The 17,721-nt window shown below is 42.0% G+C and overlaps 6 protein-coding genes across 6 annotated transcripts; 3 read left to right on the plus strand and 3 right to left on the minus strand.

The window, feature by feature from the left end:
• Positions 1-1,333: 1,333 nt before the first annotated feature.
• Positions 1,334-4,863, minus strand: AK88_01661 (uncharacterized protein; the record flags this gene model as incomplete). The annotated part of the gene is made up of 8 exons (XM_012479296.1): positions 1,334-1,663; positions 1,799-3,481; positions 3,612-3,679; positions 3,847-3,899; positions 4,012-4,087; positions 4,200-4,300; positions 4,447-4,586; positions 4,741-4,863. 8 exons carry the CDS (start codon positions 4,861-4,863, stop codon positions 1,334-1,336), a joined length of 2,574 nt encoding a protein of 857 aa, XP_012334719.1.
• Positions 4,864-5,890: 1,027 nt separating this feature from the next.
• On the minus strand, positions 5,891-6,721 carry AK88_01662 (uncharacterized protein; the record flags this gene model as incomplete). Its single annotated transcript, XM_012479297.1, has 1 exon — positions 5,891-6,721. The coding sequence occupies one exon, from the start codon at positions 6,719-6,721 to the stop codon at positions 5,891-5,893; it is 831 nt and encodes a 276-aa protein (XP_012334720.1).
• A 1,404-nt stretch (positions 6,722-8,125) lies between these two features.
• AK88_01663 (uncharacterized protein) lies at positions 8,126-9,590 on the plus strand (the record flags this gene model as incomplete). The annotated part of the gene is made up of 3 exons (XM_012479298.1): positions 8,126-8,946; positions 9,094-9,172; positions 9,504-9,590. The coding sequence occupies 3 exons, from the start codon at positions 8,126-8,128 to the stop codon at positions 9,588-9,590; spliced, it is 987 nt and encodes a 328-aa protein (XP_012334721.1).
• A 514-nt stretch (positions 9,591-10,104) lies between these two features.
• Positions 10,105-10,452, plus strand: AK88_01664 (uncharacterized protein; the record flags this gene model as incomplete). The annotated part of the gene is made up of 1 exon (XM_012479299.1): positions 10,105-10,452. One exon carries the CDS (start codon positions 10,105-10,107, stop codon positions 10,450-10,452), a length of 348 nt encoding a protein of 115 aa, XP_012334722.1.
• An 11-nt stretch (positions 10,453-10,463) lies between these two features.
• On the plus strand, positions 10,464-12,233 carry AK88_01665 (uncharacterized protein; the record flags this gene model as incomplete). Its single annotated transcript, XM_012479300.1, has 3 exons — positions 10,464-11,432; positions 11,649-11,773; positions 12,023-12,233. The coding sequence occupies 3 exons, from the start codon at positions 10,464-10,466 to the stop codon at positions 12,231-12,233; spliced, it is 1,305 nt and encodes a 434-aa protein (XP_012334723.1).
• A 427-nt stretch (positions 12,234-12,660) lies between these two features.
• Positions 12,661-17,458, minus strand: AK88_01666 (uncharacterized protein; the record flags this gene model as incomplete). The annotated part of the gene is made up of 2 exons (XM_012479301.1): positions 12,661-13,334; positions 13,435-17,458. 2 exons carry the CDS (start codon positions 17,456-17,458, stop codon positions 12,661-12,663), a joined length of 4,698 nt encoding a protein of 1,565 aa, XP_012334724.1.
• Positions 17,459-17,721: the final 263 nt, after the last annotated feature.

Raw genomic sequence — 17,721 nt, forward strand, 5'->3', positions numbered from 1 at the left:
TTCGTGCCAATAGAAGGCATCCTTGCATTTTTTTTTTTTTTTTTTTTAAGTACCTTTGTAGCCTCGTTTTTTTTCTCTCTATTTTTTTTGGCTTGTTTTTTTTTTTTTTTTTTTTTTTTTTTTTTTTTTTTCCCTTTTCAGTTTTTTTATACTCTATGCTTTGCGCACGCCAGGCACTGTCATTTTGCCTTGCACTTCGCGGACGGGGCTGTCGAGAAGGAAAAGGCCCTAGCGCAGCATACGAGAGGAACCCGTCGCTCCTGTATTTTTTGGCATTGTCGTGCGGTGCCGCCGTTGTGTGATTTTTTTTTTATATTTTACATTTCACTTTATATATATTTTTTCTCTCTCTCGCTGGAACAGAGTAATTATCGCGAGGTGGGAGCTTAACAGTCGCTTTTGTAATATCATGGGGAGAGCATACCACATGGTCGTCCAGCGCATGTTGCATGTATTAACGCCAGTGTGCCTGTTCTGTGTCGTTTGTGGCGTTAATCAGTTTAGGGCAAAAATTACGCCACTTAAATTAATCCCTATAAAGCTCTGGCGGATTATCCGAATGTTTCTCCCCTAGAGTAAGCACCAGAACGTGCGCACTGAAAAGTATTTTCCTTTTTTTACCTTTGCAAAAAACAATACATGGTGAATTTATCGCAGAGGGTGTATTGACTTGTCCGCCTAGCAGTCCCAACACCGAGCCCTATAGCGAACGCCGCTGTGTACAAAATGGACATTTATAAAAACAGCCTCTCTGCAGTATCGTAGAGTGATGGAGTGATGGAGGGGTGAAAAAAATAAAACAAAAATACAAGGAAACATTTCCACATAAAACCGCTTTAGTGATATACGTATATGTTGATATGGCGAAGAAACCCGTAACGATACTAAGCACCTGTTGCGTACTTTCACCAAGTTTATTTTATTTTATTTTTTTTTTTCATAACATTATGTGTGTTGTTCGCTCTCCTACGCGGGAGCCATTTTTAACCGCATGCGTAACATGTTACGTTTCAACAAAAAGGGATACGTGTCAGGGACGGTGATGTCTTATCTGCAGAAATGGGAAGAAAAATCGTTTAATAAAAAAAAAAATTGCCACGTAAAAGGTCAGCAGAAAAGGGACGCACTTCACCAATTCAAATGTACCTTCTCGAGCATGTCCCTCGTACGCATGGGCGGAAGGGTTAAAAAAAAAAAAAAAATCCACTTGTTTGTTTGCACTGTATAGAGTACAACCCCAGTGAGCATGAAACTGCGTAGACAAAATAAAACAACAGGGGGTGCCGAACAGAGTTAATCTTTCGCAGCCGCATACGCTGCGTACTATCCAACTCTACTGCACCTTGGTGAGGAACGAATTCATCATGTGGACCTGGAAGGAGCGATCCAGCTTGCCCCGCAGATAGTCCACATACGACGTGTTAAAGGCGTAGGACACTTTGTAAGAGTGAAGGAGGCCACTTTCGTCTCCAATCAGGATGACTTCGTTAAATTGGTTCACGCAAAGTTTACAGAGCTTCTTCTTTCTCGTGATTACTTCCGTCATGATGGCTTTGTTTATGTCCACGCTTAGGTCGTAAATGTGGAGGTGCCCGTGGTTGTCCGAGCTGATGACGAGGAAGCATGTTGACACTATGGGGCTCCAGCGCACGTCGTACACGCACTGCAGAGAGGGGGAATTAATATGTTGATGAGAGAGGGGGAAAGGCGTACGTACTTGATCGGCCATGGGGTGACTGCTGGCGCGGTCTAAACGAAACAGTCTAAATCGCCGCCGTCCTGCTTTGCCCATCCTTACCTCCTTAATGTCAAGCACGAGGAGCGAGCGTGAGCGCGCCTGGTCCCATATGCGGATGGTCCAGTCGTAGGACGCCGAAATGAAGATGGCGCGCCTGAAGGGGTTGTAAGAAACGGCGTTGACCGACATACAGTGTTCATTGTACAGACGTAGGTGGTTGTCGGTGAAGGTACTCGAGTAGAGGTATATCTTCCCAGTAGATGTGCCCATGAGAAAGAGGTTTTTCTGGAATGGATTGAAATCGATGCACGTGATGGACTGTGTTTGTACAAAGTTCAGAGGATCCTTAAAATCATCCTCCCAGTCCTTTTTCTTCAAAGTCAGTAATTTGTCCCCTACGGTAAATTTATTATTGTACTTCCAACAAAACATATGTCCATCATAAGAAATGGAATAAAAGGATTTATTTTTCTTGTCAAATGAAATCTGTGAGATGATATCTCTGTTATATATTTGTTTTATATTACTTTCAAAGATTAATCGTTCATTTTTTTTTTTTTTTAAATCATATATGCATATATTTCCATTGGACAGGCCAATGATGATGACGGAGTGGTTGACTGCTGACCACTCAATGGAGTAAATGGGAAAATCTGTTTTCAACACATGTTCAGGACTTTTCGTATTTTTGAATGTAAAGCAACATAATATCCCTGTATTAATTTTTATATCATTATTTTTAAATGACATGGCAAATAAATCTTCATAAAAGGGATGAAATTTTATGTCCGTGACAATTAATTGATTGAAAAAAGGTACTGAGAAAATCCACAACTTGGTCAAAATATTTTTATTCATTTTATTTTTATAACTTAAATAAATTTCCTCTTCATTATTCTTGTTGTATATTCTGTCCATTAATTTTAAGGTTTTCAAAAAACATTTTTTCTGCAAAATTTTTTCATCACTTTTTTTTACATTGCCGTCTTTATAAATGAATTTTAACTCTTTATGTATTTTTTCCTTCATGTCTTTGTAGTTAATAAAATATAGTTCATGCTTCCCAGTGAATGATTCTTTTTTCTTTTTTTTTCTCGTTACACATTTGGTGGGACCCTGTCTTGTATTATGCTTTTCACCAATTTGTCCTCTCCCCTTGGGTACCCCTTTTATACCTGTCTTTCCTTTTTCAAAGGGGTCGTCTACCTTCTCGGCTCCTCCCATTGTGCTTGTCTGCGTGGTATCCTTCATATCTTCGTTCCCTTCTACTCCACCATTGGCGTCTTTGTTGTGACCTTTCTTCATTGTATCTCCTGCCTCTTGCTCCTCCCCCTCCATCTCTTCCACCTCAACGTCAACCGCCATCGCAACCCCCACATCGTCTTCCCCATTGTCTTCGCCTCCCCCATCAACATCCTCCTTCACTTCATTCTGTTCAACCAAATCTTCGTAACTCCCATGGTCATGCTCCTCCCCCTCTACATCGTCATCTCCTGTATCTTCCCCTCCAGAGCTATTCCAACTACCTTTGTCCACACTACCAGTGTCGTCTTCACTGACCGCATCAGACCCCTCATTACTCGAGCTACTTGATGAGAACAGAACCGTCGGAAATTTCGTATCATCAGAGAGATGCCCTGAACCTACATCAGATCCTGCGTCCAATTGGAGGTCTCCATTTGATTCGTACTTCTTCCCCCGTTCGTCTTCATTTTTTGCGTTTTCATTGTATCTATCCTTTTCCTGTGTCGTGAGGGAGGGGGGGGGGAGCGAATAAGTACCAATTTGAAGTAGCTGCGTTGTGCAACAGGGTAGGTGTGTTATCTGCGAAGTGAATTTTATTCTCCTGCGAGTTCATCCTGCTCTTTCATACCTTGTCTTCCTCGTTGGAAACTTTTTGAAACTCGTGCAGGTACGCGTCGTAGATTATCGATTGGCAAACTGGGGGAGGGGCAGCAGGCAGTTGGCGAAATGTCTGAAGCCGCTCGAGGTAGCACGCAGATTAGGTCCCCACAGAGCGGGCGTTATGTTACGAGCGCGCAATATATAGACGTGGACGCAGAAACAAACATGCACGTGTGTCCAGTGCATCCCCGTGCGCAACGAACCCGTGTCGCAGATTTCGTTAATTTCCTGCGGCTCCGTCTTTGTCGCTTCGTCCCTAGGGGGAAATAAGTGCGGGTGAATCGTTAGCACCTTGGCGGTTATTAGCGGTGGCCCAGCCTCTCATGCGTCGTCACTGCCACAGGCTGAGCCATCTGAAGGAAGCCTACTTGAAGGAGACAGGGACCGTCTGCGCGTATCTGTCGATGTAGTCAAAGCAGTTTGTTGGCTTATGGTAGACATAATCTGGGGGTGGAGTTTGCACAGGGGATCGGGTTTGTTTCGGTGCTGGTAGATACACCTTACGGGGGAACAAAACACTCTAGCAACACACGAACACAAAAACGGGAACCCTTACCGTTGTCTTTCAAAACTGTGAAGGAATTAGCCTTTTCTATTTTCTGCTTCACCAACTCAATCTGTTTCTTGCCCTCGTCGCTGTCCCGCCTCACCAGACATCTGAGTTGGCGCAAAAAAGGAAAAAAAAAAAAAAAAAAAACAAAAAAATACAATTTTGTCAATCCATTCATTCCGATGTGCACTCACAATGAGTACACCCCTAAAGCGGTTCATCATTTTTTTTTTTTTTTATTTTCTTTCCTGACGATTTCATATCCAGGTGGAAGACGGTGTGGTCCACTTGATCCACGGACGTGAACTCCTCATTCGCAAAAGAAAACTCCACCAGGTTGGCGAATGCTCTTGGGTTTTTTGGAAACAGAAATCGAGTCAAGGTTTCATTTTTCTGAAATTGGGGGAGGGGTAGAAATAGGCATGTGGTTCACAGGGTCCTTCAAGTGGCTCACCATATGGTGTTGTGGACACATCGCCTGATACTTCTCCACAGAGTACACACGTGTGGGTGCATATGAACACATTTACGCATGGTAAAAACATACACCATTTTGAATGGACGATTTCCTTTTTTCATTTTCCAGCCCATCACCCTCTGCCCCTTTGGCCTCCCCCAATACTGCCTGCAACTTTTTCTTCTTTTTTTTCTCCACTATGTTTGCCTTCATTTTGCTTTCGGATTGAAAAGGCTGGACCGGGTCTGCCGTTTAAACGGACGCGAAATGCCCTCTCTACGAAAGGGTCACTTTGTTAAGGAAAAAACCACCAATCACGTTTTACATTAATCGTCGAGAAGAGTGAAGTTTTCTTTACTTTTTTTTTTTTTCTATATTTCCCCTTTTATGAGGAGTGTGGAGATTTTGCTCCCTGTGATGTGCACAGATGGAGTGGCCTTTCTCTCTGTGAGACCTTTACATAGAAGCACGGCGTTCCTTCTTTTCCACCGCGTCGCGTCATAAGTATTGCTATTCTTAGCAGAGTCGCTGTGCTTTAAATGGGCCCTCTTTTCACATAAGCGGCATTTCTCCTTTTGGGCAGGAAAAAAAAAAAAAAAAAAAAAAAAAGAACATTGTCTTTTTTGTGCACTTGTGGCAAATTCGCGTAATCGTGGGAAAGCCCTTTCCTTTTTTTTAACAAATACGAAGTATCGCATAGTTTAGGGTTGGGAAAAATTGCTGCGATGTGCACGTCAGTAGGAACACACGCCAAGGGGTGCATATCCATGCATCTGTACAAACGCATAAGAAATGAGGAGTCTTACAAAAAGGCACAAACTCGGGGTGGGTAAACTGTGCAGGGAATATATGGTGTAGAACCTTTGGGCACAATGCAGAAGAAAAAAGGATAAAAAGAGGTTTAAAAAAAAAAAAAAAAAAATATATCAAAGATAAACTTTGAAGTGGGTGAAAACTACAGGAAGGAACACCTAACTGTAGGAAACACAGCGGTTTAATATGAAGGGGCACTTTATTATGTTATACACGTATGGATACCCCTTTCCTCCATTGAAGGGAGCAGTATCCACTTCGTTCTCCCCTGTTTGCCTCCCTACGCTCAACGTCACACACATACAGAGCGGTAACCCCTGCACACACGTACGTGCTTGTATGCGTACACGTAGGAGTGTTACGAGGGGGGTGGGCTTCTCTTCCACTTTGGAGGAAAACCAAATCAGGTGAGAAAAAAGCTAGCCAACTAATTACAAAGAATCATCGTGTCGTCAAATTTTTTTTTATTTTTATATTTCTCCATGACCTTGTCTGAATTCCTCATAATTCGTTCATACTCTTTTTTTATGTCCACAATGTCAAAAATGTTGAAGTGGATTTTTTCTATTTCCTCGATTGGAGGGAATTGATTTTCTTCCTCCTCTTGTTTCTTTTTTTCCGCTTTGTCTTTCTTATTTTTTTTTTGTGGTTGATTTTTTTTTTTCTCTTTCTCCGTTTTGGTCGATTTTTTTGCTTGCAGAAGATCGGGGAACAGTTCGACCTTTTCGTTTTTCACTTCTTTTACCACTTTGGCCATGGCTGCTTCCTTCTGTTTGAGCACCGAGGGCACGAATTTTTTTTTGGGGGGTTCAACTTTGGGGTCCTTCTTGGCCTCTTCCTTCTTAACAGTGTCCTTTTTAGCTTCCTCCTTAATCGTTTCTTCCTTCTTGGCTTCCTCCTTTTTGTCTTCATCCTTCGTTTCCTCTTTATTCGTCTCTTCCTTCTTCGTTTCTTCTTTACTCGTCTCTTCCTTTTTCGCCTCTTCATTCTTCTTTTCTACCTTTTTCTTCTCCGGTTTCTTCTTGGGCTCCTTGGCAGGCTTCTTCGCGCTGGTGTTGGCCGCACTCCATGCATTCACATTTTTCCTTTCATCCAAGAACTTCTTCGTTTTATATTCTTGCATGTTCATTATATTTATTTTGATGGCCCCGCTGCTTCCCCCTTCTGCGTTATTGTCTCCATTTTCATTTTCCTGTGCTGCAGCTTTTGTAGCCTTGGCGATACTCGTCGCCTTCAATAGGCTACTTAGGTTGAACATTTTGGTTATCTGGTGGGCGTGTTGAGCGGATTACGAAGAGGGTAGTGCGTGATCTCTTCTACGTGGCACTCTGCACGAGTCGACGCGGCAGCCTGCGGATGCTCAGAAGTTTCTACGTTGGCTGTTAAACGTTTGAATCACCGTTCACCACTTGTGCTTCAGGTTAAACTTTTCACAAGCGGATTTACTTGCCTTTGTTTTTTTTTTTCCTATGTATGGCAACTTCCTTTTGTTTTTATTGCTCCGTAGGGGGTATGTTCTTATTTTTGAAGCGGCAACTTCAACGCGGATTTCTGTCGCACTCGCCGTCACGAACTAGTACACGCGGCGTATGACGCGACTGTATGAGCTGCAACAACTGGCGCTTGAGAAGAAAGTTTGTACTTATGTGGATACACGGAAGATAAAGGGGAACCAGTGTATACACGCGTAATGTACATGGCATACGTTCTACTTCATGCGCCCTACGCAAAGGGGAAAGAAACTCCTAATTTGGCATGCAACATGTTTGGGTCTCCTTTTTTACATAATTATAATGGGAACAAAAAAAGGAGGTAAAATTAAATATTGGGATAAAAATATTGGCAAATATTTCTCGCAACGTTTAGTTGAACTCTGTTGCGCCTTACGCTTTTTTTTTTTTTTTTTTTTTTTTTTTTTTTTTTTTTTTGGGCTAGCTGCATAACCTGGGGCGTCAATTTTTTTCGTGCATTTTTTTTTTCGACATTATTTTAATATGAGTCTCACCACGTTGGAAATTCAAATAAGTGAAGAGCGTTTTTTATGAGCATTGCATAATTATGCCTATGGGTAATTTGTGGCCATAAAGTTGGGTTGGACCATTAATCTCTGGGTTACCAAACGAAACTGGTGTTGTTCCGTTAGCAAAATTGTATAACATTTTTACTGAGGCTGTAGGAAGCTTTAACCTGTTACGGTTTTTTAAGCGGATAGGCAAAAACAACGCGTCAACAGCGCGGCATATTCCTTTTTAAGAATCACTTTGAGTTCGCCGCTGTTGTTGGCACATGGACGAGTGGTTGCCAGTCCGACTTGGTAGCGTTGTTCCCCTGTATTAGATTCCCCATCGCCACAGAAATCATCAAAAGGGAAGAACACGCGAATGAAGCCGTGCCGTCGGATACCACATAAAAGTTTGCCCATTGTGCGAAACACGTGAGTTGTAGAAGAAGGCAAAGTGGATAGGCACCTTCGGGATACCCATATACCTAGGACGAGGCTGTCATCATACCATCACATGGTGTGAACACGCATCAATTTTTCCCGCACCTGGGAGGCATACGTATGTAGAAGCGCATTTGTGGAACCTGCACCTAGACACATACCCATTTATGCTTAGCCATTTTTGAGTAGCCCCCCCTTCTGTCCACCTCCCGGTTAAAAATGAATAAGAAGGAGAAGAAAAAGCTGCGTTACATGACCAAGGAGAAGCAGTACTCCATCGAAGAAATTGAAAAAATTGATGTAAAACGATACAACGAATTGTCTCGATTTTCCAAAAACAAAAATAAAAGAAATGCTCTCAAGGGAAAAGCATATGTGAAGAAATTAATTCTTCGTAAACAAAAAAAAGATGAAATAAAAAAAAAAAAATCTTTAAATATTCCTGTAGAGAAAAAAATCCCCAGGAGTATAGAACGGCTAGCCATCTTTGATGAAAATAAAATTAACGCGGAAAATGAAAAATTTTTATTGAATGAAAAATGTATAGACGAATTTAGTGATTATTTTAAACAGAGGAAGGAACCAAACATTGTTATAACGTCCATCAAAAGACCATCGAAAAACACTATTTTGTTTATGAAAGAATTGTCCTTAACATTTCCTCACATTTTTTATGAACCAAGACTGGATCATTCAATTGAATTCCTCATGAGCAATTCTGTGCAGAATAATTTTTCCACTTTTATCTTAATCGAAGAGGGAATAGATAAACATCCGAAGTATATGTTCATATCAACTTTACCAAACGGCCCCACGGCGAAATACTCCCTCACCAATGTTTTATATGCACACAAAAAGAAGACGGACATTGAAATAACGACGTTGCCACCGGAGGTCTACATCACCAACTTTAATACCTTCATTGGGGAACGCATAAAGCGGCAGCTCCACACCTTGGTGCCCTTCAACCCCTCGTACAAATCCCAGAAGGTCGTCGTTTTTTACAACCAGCGCGATTTTATCTTTTTCCGCCACTTTAAGTAAGATTTCGCAGCGACGCTGTCACTGAGTCAAGCGGTTTGACTAAGTCTGCCAAACTTAGCCAGCGTTTCCCCCGTTTGCCTTTGTGTGTTCACCCTCCACATTATGCTTCTTTCCCCCCTTTCCACCTGGACACACACCCACAGATACAACTTCGTCAACAAGAAGAAGTGCGCACTGAACGAAATTGGCCCGGCTTTCACCTTGCAGCTTCTTAGTCTTAAAGTAATTTTTCACGTGCCGCGCGCGTTTGTTTCCTCGTGCGTAGCTACATCGTTGCAAAATTGTAGCCTTTTTATTATGCTTTATTTTTGTGAACTGTTCATGTAGCTAATTCGTTCTGTTATTTATTTTATTTTTTTTTTTTTCTGAACCGTTCATATATATAGCTATTTTTTTTTTTTTTTTTTTTTGACCCACGTGTGCTGCACACACTCTGGCGCGTTGCTCTTCTTTCCCCATTGCCGCTTTCCATTTTTTGTGACCTACATGTTACACGTATCTTTACACCCTGCACCATTTTTCCCCCTTCACCTTTCTCGTATGACCTTAACAGGATGGGCTGATTAACGATAAGGAGAAAATGTACGAGTTTGTGCTGCGACCAGATATGAAGGTTAACAGGAAGAAGATGTACTTGTAAATGCGTCGCCTGCCTTGTGGTCACGTCCAACACCAGTGTGTTTGCCTCAAATCCAAGCCAGTCGCATTGATTTGCTAATCGTGGCGCTGTATAAGGGCCTTTCTCCCCTGCACTGCGCTACCCAGCGTTTTGCTCTTTTATTATTATTATTTTTTTTTTTGTTATTGTTCAATTAATGTCGTTTTAAATGCATACTTTTTTTTTTTCTTTTTTGGCTTCCAATTTTATAAATCCATGTGGCTCTCCCCACTTGCTGCATTCTTTTTACATGAAATGCGCACGCAAGTGGTACACATTTATACGTATGTAATGTACACAGTAACCACGTAATCGAACACATTTGGTTGAAAAAACGTATTTTGTAAAAAAATGTTTGGAAAAATCTTCCAAAGGGTGGGGGCTACGCAGAAGCAGCAGCAGTAGCGGCAGCAGCCATAATGTAAAGAGGATTACCCTTAACATAGGAGGGAGGGGGGCGGAATAAAAAAAAAAAAAAAGAACAAAAAATTAATAAATGGATTTGAGGAAACACCTCTCCTTCCTTTTCCTCCTAGTGTACCTAAAATGTTTCATATGCCACATTTGCTTTAGTCCCGGGGTGGAAAATACCAACAGGAGCTGCTACATACCAAGCGCATTTAAAAAGAGGCAGTACAAGCAAATGTCTAGTCAAACCTGTGGGAAGGGAAAAGATACAAAATTTCAACTAAGTCTGATTTTTAGAAAGCAAAAAGATCAATCCATGATAAGAAGCATTCCTAGCCATGTGCGAAAGAGAAAGAAGAAGAAAAAAAAAAAAAAAAGGCAGACGCTGATGGCGATGCTGATGCAAAGGGCCAAAAGGGGGGAAAAAAAAAAGTAAACAAAAAGTTAATGAGAAGGAGGCTACTCAAGTTTTACAAGTTGAAGAGGAAAAACGAGGGCACTGAGGAGGACGTTTTCTCCGACCAGGCTAAGTACTCTGTGTTCGACTATGTTGAGGATAAGATGAGCGGTGTTAGCAGGGTTGGCGCGGTTAGCAGCGACAGCCTTGGGGGTGACGCCAAGCAGGACGACGTCCCCTCCGCTGCACCCCCTGAGAGGAAGCAAAAAGATGAAAATGAAGGAGAAGGAGAAGTAGAAGGCGAAGTGCACACCTACATGGATGATATTCAAGGCGAGGACTCATCCGAACGGGCTGATCCCACTCACGGGCAGGATGGGCAGGATGTACAAGACGGGCAAATTTTCCAACAGGGCGAAGAGGCAGACGTCACCGCGGAGGGAAAAAAAAAAAAAAAATTGAAAAAGCTAAAAAAGAACATGCACATAGGGAAATATAATAGAAAAATTTTTACCTACAAAAAAAAGGTCTCCGTAGACGACGTGCACGAATATGTCCAGAACAAACAACTGGGAGAAAAATACATCCTCCAAAAAGACACACTAAAAAATGTTTTTGTGAATAAGCCTCTGTTCAATTTTTACAATTTTTATAATTTCTTTCAAATAGACCACGTCGAAAAGTACAATAAGGAAAAAGTCCTAAACTTAATTTATTATTATATTTATAAGTACAAAAACAAAAACAAAATGAAGAGCCAAACAGAATACGAGTGTGTAAAGACAGAAGATGTTCTACAGACTTACGAAAGAATTGCTGATGAAAAACAAAAAATGAAACACTACCTAGACTTCTACATCGACATGAATAATAACAGGTACCTGTATATGAACATTGACAAAAATTACGCCTTGAAGAAAAAGGTGACAGATGCCTTCACCGTGAGCAATATTAACAAGGTCGACTCGATGCACATACACAATTACAAGGTGGTGTGGACCATTCGAAACGTGCAGGAGGTAGGTGCAGCGTTTATACCCCCAGTCATGCTTTTCATTATGCCAATAGGGCTTGTCCCCCTCAAGGCACCCCACAAATTGATTAAAATTGACCGTGTGTACGCATCACTCTCTCTTCGTCTATGCCGCCACACGGATGCAATTACGCAAACTCACACAAAATGCTTCTCTCTGTCACCCCTTTCACTCCTTTTTTTTTCTTCTTCTTCTCTTTAGAAACTGTTTTGGAGATTCCGTGAAATGGGGAACATTCCCCTGACAACCTCTGCCTTTTCCTTCGCTGGAAAGAAATCGTTCAAGTTGAAGCTCTGGCTAGATGGTCACAAGTCCGCCAAAAAGGGGTAACTATCTCTTGGGGGCATTTTCTGCGTGGTGCTCCGGAAAGCTAATCACAGTTTTGTTTTATTACTATTCTGTTTCGATGATGTGTCTTGCCTTATATCATTTCATCCTGTGTGTAGCACTAACACGCATGCTTTTTCATTGGCTTGTGAATTACCCGTTCATGTGGCATTTTTCTCCACAGTTAAAGTGTGCATATATATAGCTACAGGTTACATTTTTTCTCCTTTTTTTTTTGCCTATTTCAGGTACGTAAGCGTTGGCCTGAAGCAGCTAGAAAACTACGGGCTGCTGGAGGAGTACATTTGTTTCTCCCTTGGCGGAATCACGAGGGGTCCATTCCAGTACATGTCGAAGGAATACTACCAGGGCTGTTACAACTTTTGTAAATTTGACGAGCTGGACGTAAAAGACGATGAGTTGCAATTCAGTTTATTTGTGTACGATGGCATTGTGTAGGTGTGGGGGTGGACAGGACTTCAATCGCTAGGACATTACACAGCATTAGCCTATCATGGATCGGCTTTTCCTCACTTGGACACCTCTTACATCGCCCCTCTTTTGCACGGCCAACGTTGGTAGCTGCAACGTTGGTGGATACAACCCTGTGTCAGTTTGTAATTTTTCTTTACCCATCTTTCGCGCCGGGGATTGCGTGGGTGTGCCTCCATCCCAAATCGTTCCATATCCCACGTGGTCATCTTCCCATTTTGTTCGCATTTATTTTTTTAATTTTTTTTTTTTTTTTTTTGTTAACACGCAAGGTGAGCACCCCTGTGCGTACTTGTTCCCCATGCAACACTTGCCATGCGCATCTTAATAAAACAATGTTTTAATTTTCCCCTACCATGTCTAGCTCTTCCCTTTTGTACTGCACGGGCCAGGATTAGTCTATTAGCTTTTTCCTTTTTTTTGGCTTCTTCTCCTCGAAGAGATCTGAGCTGCTGGAGGAACCTTCCACATATTGTGCATCCCCGTCGGAGATGCTTCCGTCCTCCCCAGTGTTATTCTGCTCCTCATTGTCAGTTTGCACTTTGGCTGCCCCCTCCTTGTCTGTTTCTTCATTCGCGTTGGCGCTTTCCTTATTAAAAGAAAACTCTTCGTCGTCCTCCTCTTCCCCTTCCCCTTCTTGTGGACCATCTCCCTTTTGTGGAAGTTCGAACTGTGAATGTGGTTCTCCCTCTGCATGCGTGGTGTCCTTTTCTTGTCCCCTGAGGGTGGTTATTGTCGTCCCACGTTCGGTCATGTGGTACGTCAGTTCGCTCACATCTCTGAGCAATTCCTCATGTAGAATTTCCTGACTCTTGAGTTTTTTCATTTCCAAATTTTTTTTCCTCTTTTTATCTTCGTAAATTTTTTTTTGCATATTTATTTTTTTTTGGTTATACATTTTTTTTTGTCTCAGCATGCTGGGCACGCTGCTTTCAATGTATGGCTTTATTTTCTCCTCGAATTTTATGTACGTGTTGATTAGGTACTTTCTGCTGGCCAAATGCTCGATGTCTTTTTTCCTTACTTCGATGATCAGATCGCCTTCTTTGTAGTAGTTGTTTTGTTCATCTGATGGGGCGTGAAAAAAAAAAAAAAAAATGGTGCGGTGATTTGGAGCACATGCACAGGTCGCCAGTCAGCTACTCGGCTACACCGCCAGTCAGCTTACCCGAAGCGAGGAGCTCCGCCGAGGTGGCCAGGCGCTTGAAGCGCAACAGGGTGTGGATGGCGCAGAAGGAGAAAGAGATCAAGTCTCCCATGAGCAAAATGTCATTCAACTCCACGTAATCGGAACTAAGATATTTCGAAACAAACGAATCAATGCAAATGATGAGGGTATTCAAAACAGAAAAGTCATGAGCCCATTTAACATACGCACTGTATAACAAAACAATAGCATCTTCAAATTTTTCAATTAGATGTAAAAAATTTGCATAGCAGAGAAAAAAGAGCTTGTCATTAATACCATTCTTTAAGCTTAAATTAAAAAACAAATTTAATTTTTTTAAAAATAATTTATTTTTCATCACTTGGTCTGTTCTCATCAGGTGGTTAAACATGTGTAGGACAAAATTTCGTAACGCCGACTGGCAATAGAATGTCTTCTTCTCATTTGAATCGATTAACAATTGGAACGCTTCACTTGACATTTCATATTTGTGGTTCACGCTGAGCAGTATGGATATAAGACTGGACACGAAAAAGTTGTTCCTCGTTCTCCCTAACAGACTTATTTGAGTGTATATTTCATTTATGAGGTGATTTTTTTCTTCTTTATTTTTTCCTCTCTTAAGCTTACAAAATTTTATAATGACCAAATATGTGTTAATCAGGACGTCGTCTTTCAAGTGTTCATTTTTTTTTAGCTTCTCCAATGTATATATACAATAATCGTAGTGCTTCCTACATGCATGTATGTATGCCTTTTGTAACAATAGGTTTACTGACGTTGGGTTACTCCGGAGTCCCTTTTCAATCACTTCCTTCGCTTTAGAAAATTTCTTCATTTGTATATACACATTTGCTAACCTAACGAAGGCGCCTTCGTACGTCTTATACACCTCAGTATATAATTTGTATGTTTGCATGGAGGAGTCTTTATAACCTAAGTACTCTTCCAACACGGCGCTGTTAAATGATATGGTCAGGTAAATCCTCTTCAAATAGTTAATTATTGCTCTATACCTTTCTCGGTTGCTTCTTTTTATATAAACATGCTTAGGAAACTTTGCTCCTTGACTCAGCATAGCCTGCTTCAGCTCCCTGATTCGATGGTTGCGCAGCATGGAGTCCAAGTGGTACAACTTTAGTGTGTTTCTGCGAAGGAGGTCTCTCTTCTGTTTGGCCTCCTCCGTTATTATTTGTTCTCGTAGAGCCATTCGTGCGTTTGCCTCTTCACAGGGCGACCCGCTCTCATTCCGCTTAGACTTCTTTTTCGTGTTCCCGGGAGAGCCCGCGCTGCGCTTTCGAGAGTTGTTCCCTTCAGTGGAGAGTGCTTCCTTTGGGGAGCCAAGTCTATGTTCTTCTCCTCCTCCTTCTTGTTGTCTATCCCGCGATAGGTGAAGACGATTAGAAGGCCTGCCGCAAAACGCATAAGAGTAGTAACTGGAGAAGCGTTTCACCTTGAGGAAGATCTCCCTCTTGAGCAACTCCATTAACTCCACACTGCGTTCCTTCTCGTCACAAAAAAAAAGGGAAATGATATAATTATTTATGAGCTCGTAGGATATTTTACGAGGCTTATTTGTGTGTTTGAAAAAGGTTCTCACTTCTTCCACTTCATTCAGCTCCTTGTTGTACTCCACCATCCCCTCGTGGTTGTACTTGGTTAGGAGCAGTTCACGTATTTTTATTTTCATGAGCTTCATGTCCAAATCGTTCTGAAACATGTAACAGTGCGCCTCGAGAACATCCATCAGGTGTTGCAGCATCCGTAGGACAACTTTCATGCTACTATCGTTTTGATTGCTCTTCATATATTTGGTTCGCACGGAAACGTGTACGCGTTTATCATTCTCGTCGCGCAGGTCTGTGTCGTTGCGCGTGTTCGGGTCACCCCGCTCAGTGGTATTCTCAACGGGATGGGAGGGTGGCTGGGCACCCAGTGTGGTCCGCCCCTGAGCAACTGCAACACCGCTGCCCTCACAAAGGAGGTTAAAATTTAAAAATAAATTTGCCGTGTGCAGGAAAAAAAAAACATACAATTTAACAAAGTAAGCATTTTTGCACTTTTGAAAAAAAAATAAAATATTCTTTTTAGCTTTACTATACTTCTTCAAGTGAATTAAACAAATGGTGTGATAATACTTGTTTACATGGCTGCCATATATTTGCATGCTCTTGTAATAATACTTGAGGGCCCTCCTGGTGTTTCTCACCATGTGATGATAATACATACCAATGAGGAAGTAGTACTTGGACAGGCATTTCTTATTAATATAATTAAAATGTATCTTGTCCTTCATAAGTTTTAACAATACAATACATTTTGTATCTCCTTGCATCAGCCATATTTCACACAGATCCAGGTACAGGTAAATCATCCTCTTACACAGATGCACATGCTCATGGTTCTTTTTCAGGTACCCATTCTCATTGTTTGTCATTTCAATCGATTCGTCATGTTCATATATGTCATTTTTGTCGAGGTGGTAAGAAGAATTTTTTTTCAACAGAAGGGTTTCTATTCCTTTAGAATATTTTCCTATGCCGTTTCTTAAATACTCGTAATAGCGTAGCAGCGTCAGGTTAATGATATCCTTAATGGGGATTTTTCGCAGATCGTTTTTGTCCCAGCCAGGGGGGGGAGCATCCACATGGGGGAATGGCTGCTCCGTCATGTGCAGCTGACCTGTATTGCCACCCCCCCAATGAATCCCTTCACTCACAAAATCGTTACACTGGGCGATTTTTCCTAGGTAGTTCATCAGGAGCAGCCACCCGTTGGTTAGGTACGCCTGGGGGTGTCCATCATGTTTCATCGCTGAGGTTAGACAGAATGAAGCCGTGCTCCACTCCTTCTTCTTCACATAACATATACCTATTATATATTTCACTATTGCCTTGACTCCTCTCAGGGTTGTTAGCAAGTTCTGTAACCTAATGCACTTGTAGAGGTGCTCTTCCCCACCTGCACGATCCCTTCCGTCAAGCGACCCAAACTTGTCTCCACGCATGTCAGTCCTATTGTCACTCGCCCCTTTATCACGACTCATAAATTTGGAGAGCCAGGTCGTGGCTCCCTTCTCCGTGTTGGAGGATTCTTCCTTCACAGCTTCTAACAAACCCCGATACGTGCAAACAAGGGTCTTTAAAAAATTCTCCAGGTTTATAACCCTTACAAGCACGTGCGAGGAAAACTCAATGCAGAGGTCTAACTTATATGCTAGACATAAGGAGAGGGACAAATAAATGGAGGCGACAAAATCGTACTTGTTCTTTTTTACCAGATGGGTTAATATTGATATGCCCTCCATTAAATAATTCAATGGATTAATGTATTCATTTTTTATTTTCTCCTCCGACGGTTGCATCTCATCATCGTCATCAACATCGTTGTTGCCGTCGCTGGGGGATGTCCTGGGTTTTAGGAAGTAGTTGGCGCCTCTCTTCCGGTCATACTTGTTCAGAAGGTACAGGTACATATTAACATTGTAAATTGCTTTACATAGGTGTGGGGACAAGTAATCGTAGCTCTCCCACCGAATCGACCCCTCTTTTCTGTTTGACCCACCACTTGTCACCTCGTTGGACATACCGCCATGCATGTCGACTTCCACCCCCCTCAGGAGAACGTCACTCCTCCTCTTGTCTATCGGATTGATTAAATTTTCTAATTTTATTTTTAACTCATCCTCCTTGTTCACATTCTTCACATTCATTATTTTCTCCAAGTGATATAGCAGGAGGAGTGTGTAAAAAGTTGATCCGTCTTTCGAGGGGTCCTTCTCCTCCGACTCCAACTTCCCCCCCCTGTCATCATTATTGGTGAGATAAAAAATTTCCCCCTCCTTCGTGAGGTCCAAAAAAAGCTTGTAGTAATTTTTCTTGTAGTAGACCAGACTGATTTCTATCCAACTATGTACATGCACTTGTTCATCCTTCAAAACGTTTTTTATGCGGCGGTAATTTTCATCATTTATGTCCTTTTCCTTAATGCCGATCGGTCGATTCTTTCCTTGCAGGTAAATCATTCTGGTGGGGGGTGACCGTTCAAGGGGTTCTTCACTAATCAGCCATTAAGAAAGGAGAGCGCGCACTTTCACAACAATGGGGCAGTTAAACAGTGATGGGGTTAACGGAGTTGTATGGCTAAGTAAAAACGAGTGGACTTTCTCCTACGTCGTATACACGTGGCGCGCACATAAGTCCGTTAACACCCCGCACGTGCGCATGGCACCCTGTAGCCGCGTCGCTTTTGTCGCTGTTTTATGGCCTGTGCGCGGTGGCGACGTGA

Source organism: Plasmodium fragile (assembly GCF_000956335.1).
Source record: "Plasmodium fragile strain nilgiri unplaced genomic scaffold supercont1.15, whole genome shotgun sequence".
In the NCBI taxonomy this organism is placed as follows: Eukaryota; Apicomplexa; class Aconoidasida; order Haemosporida; family Plasmodiidae; genus Plasmodium; species Plasmodium fragile.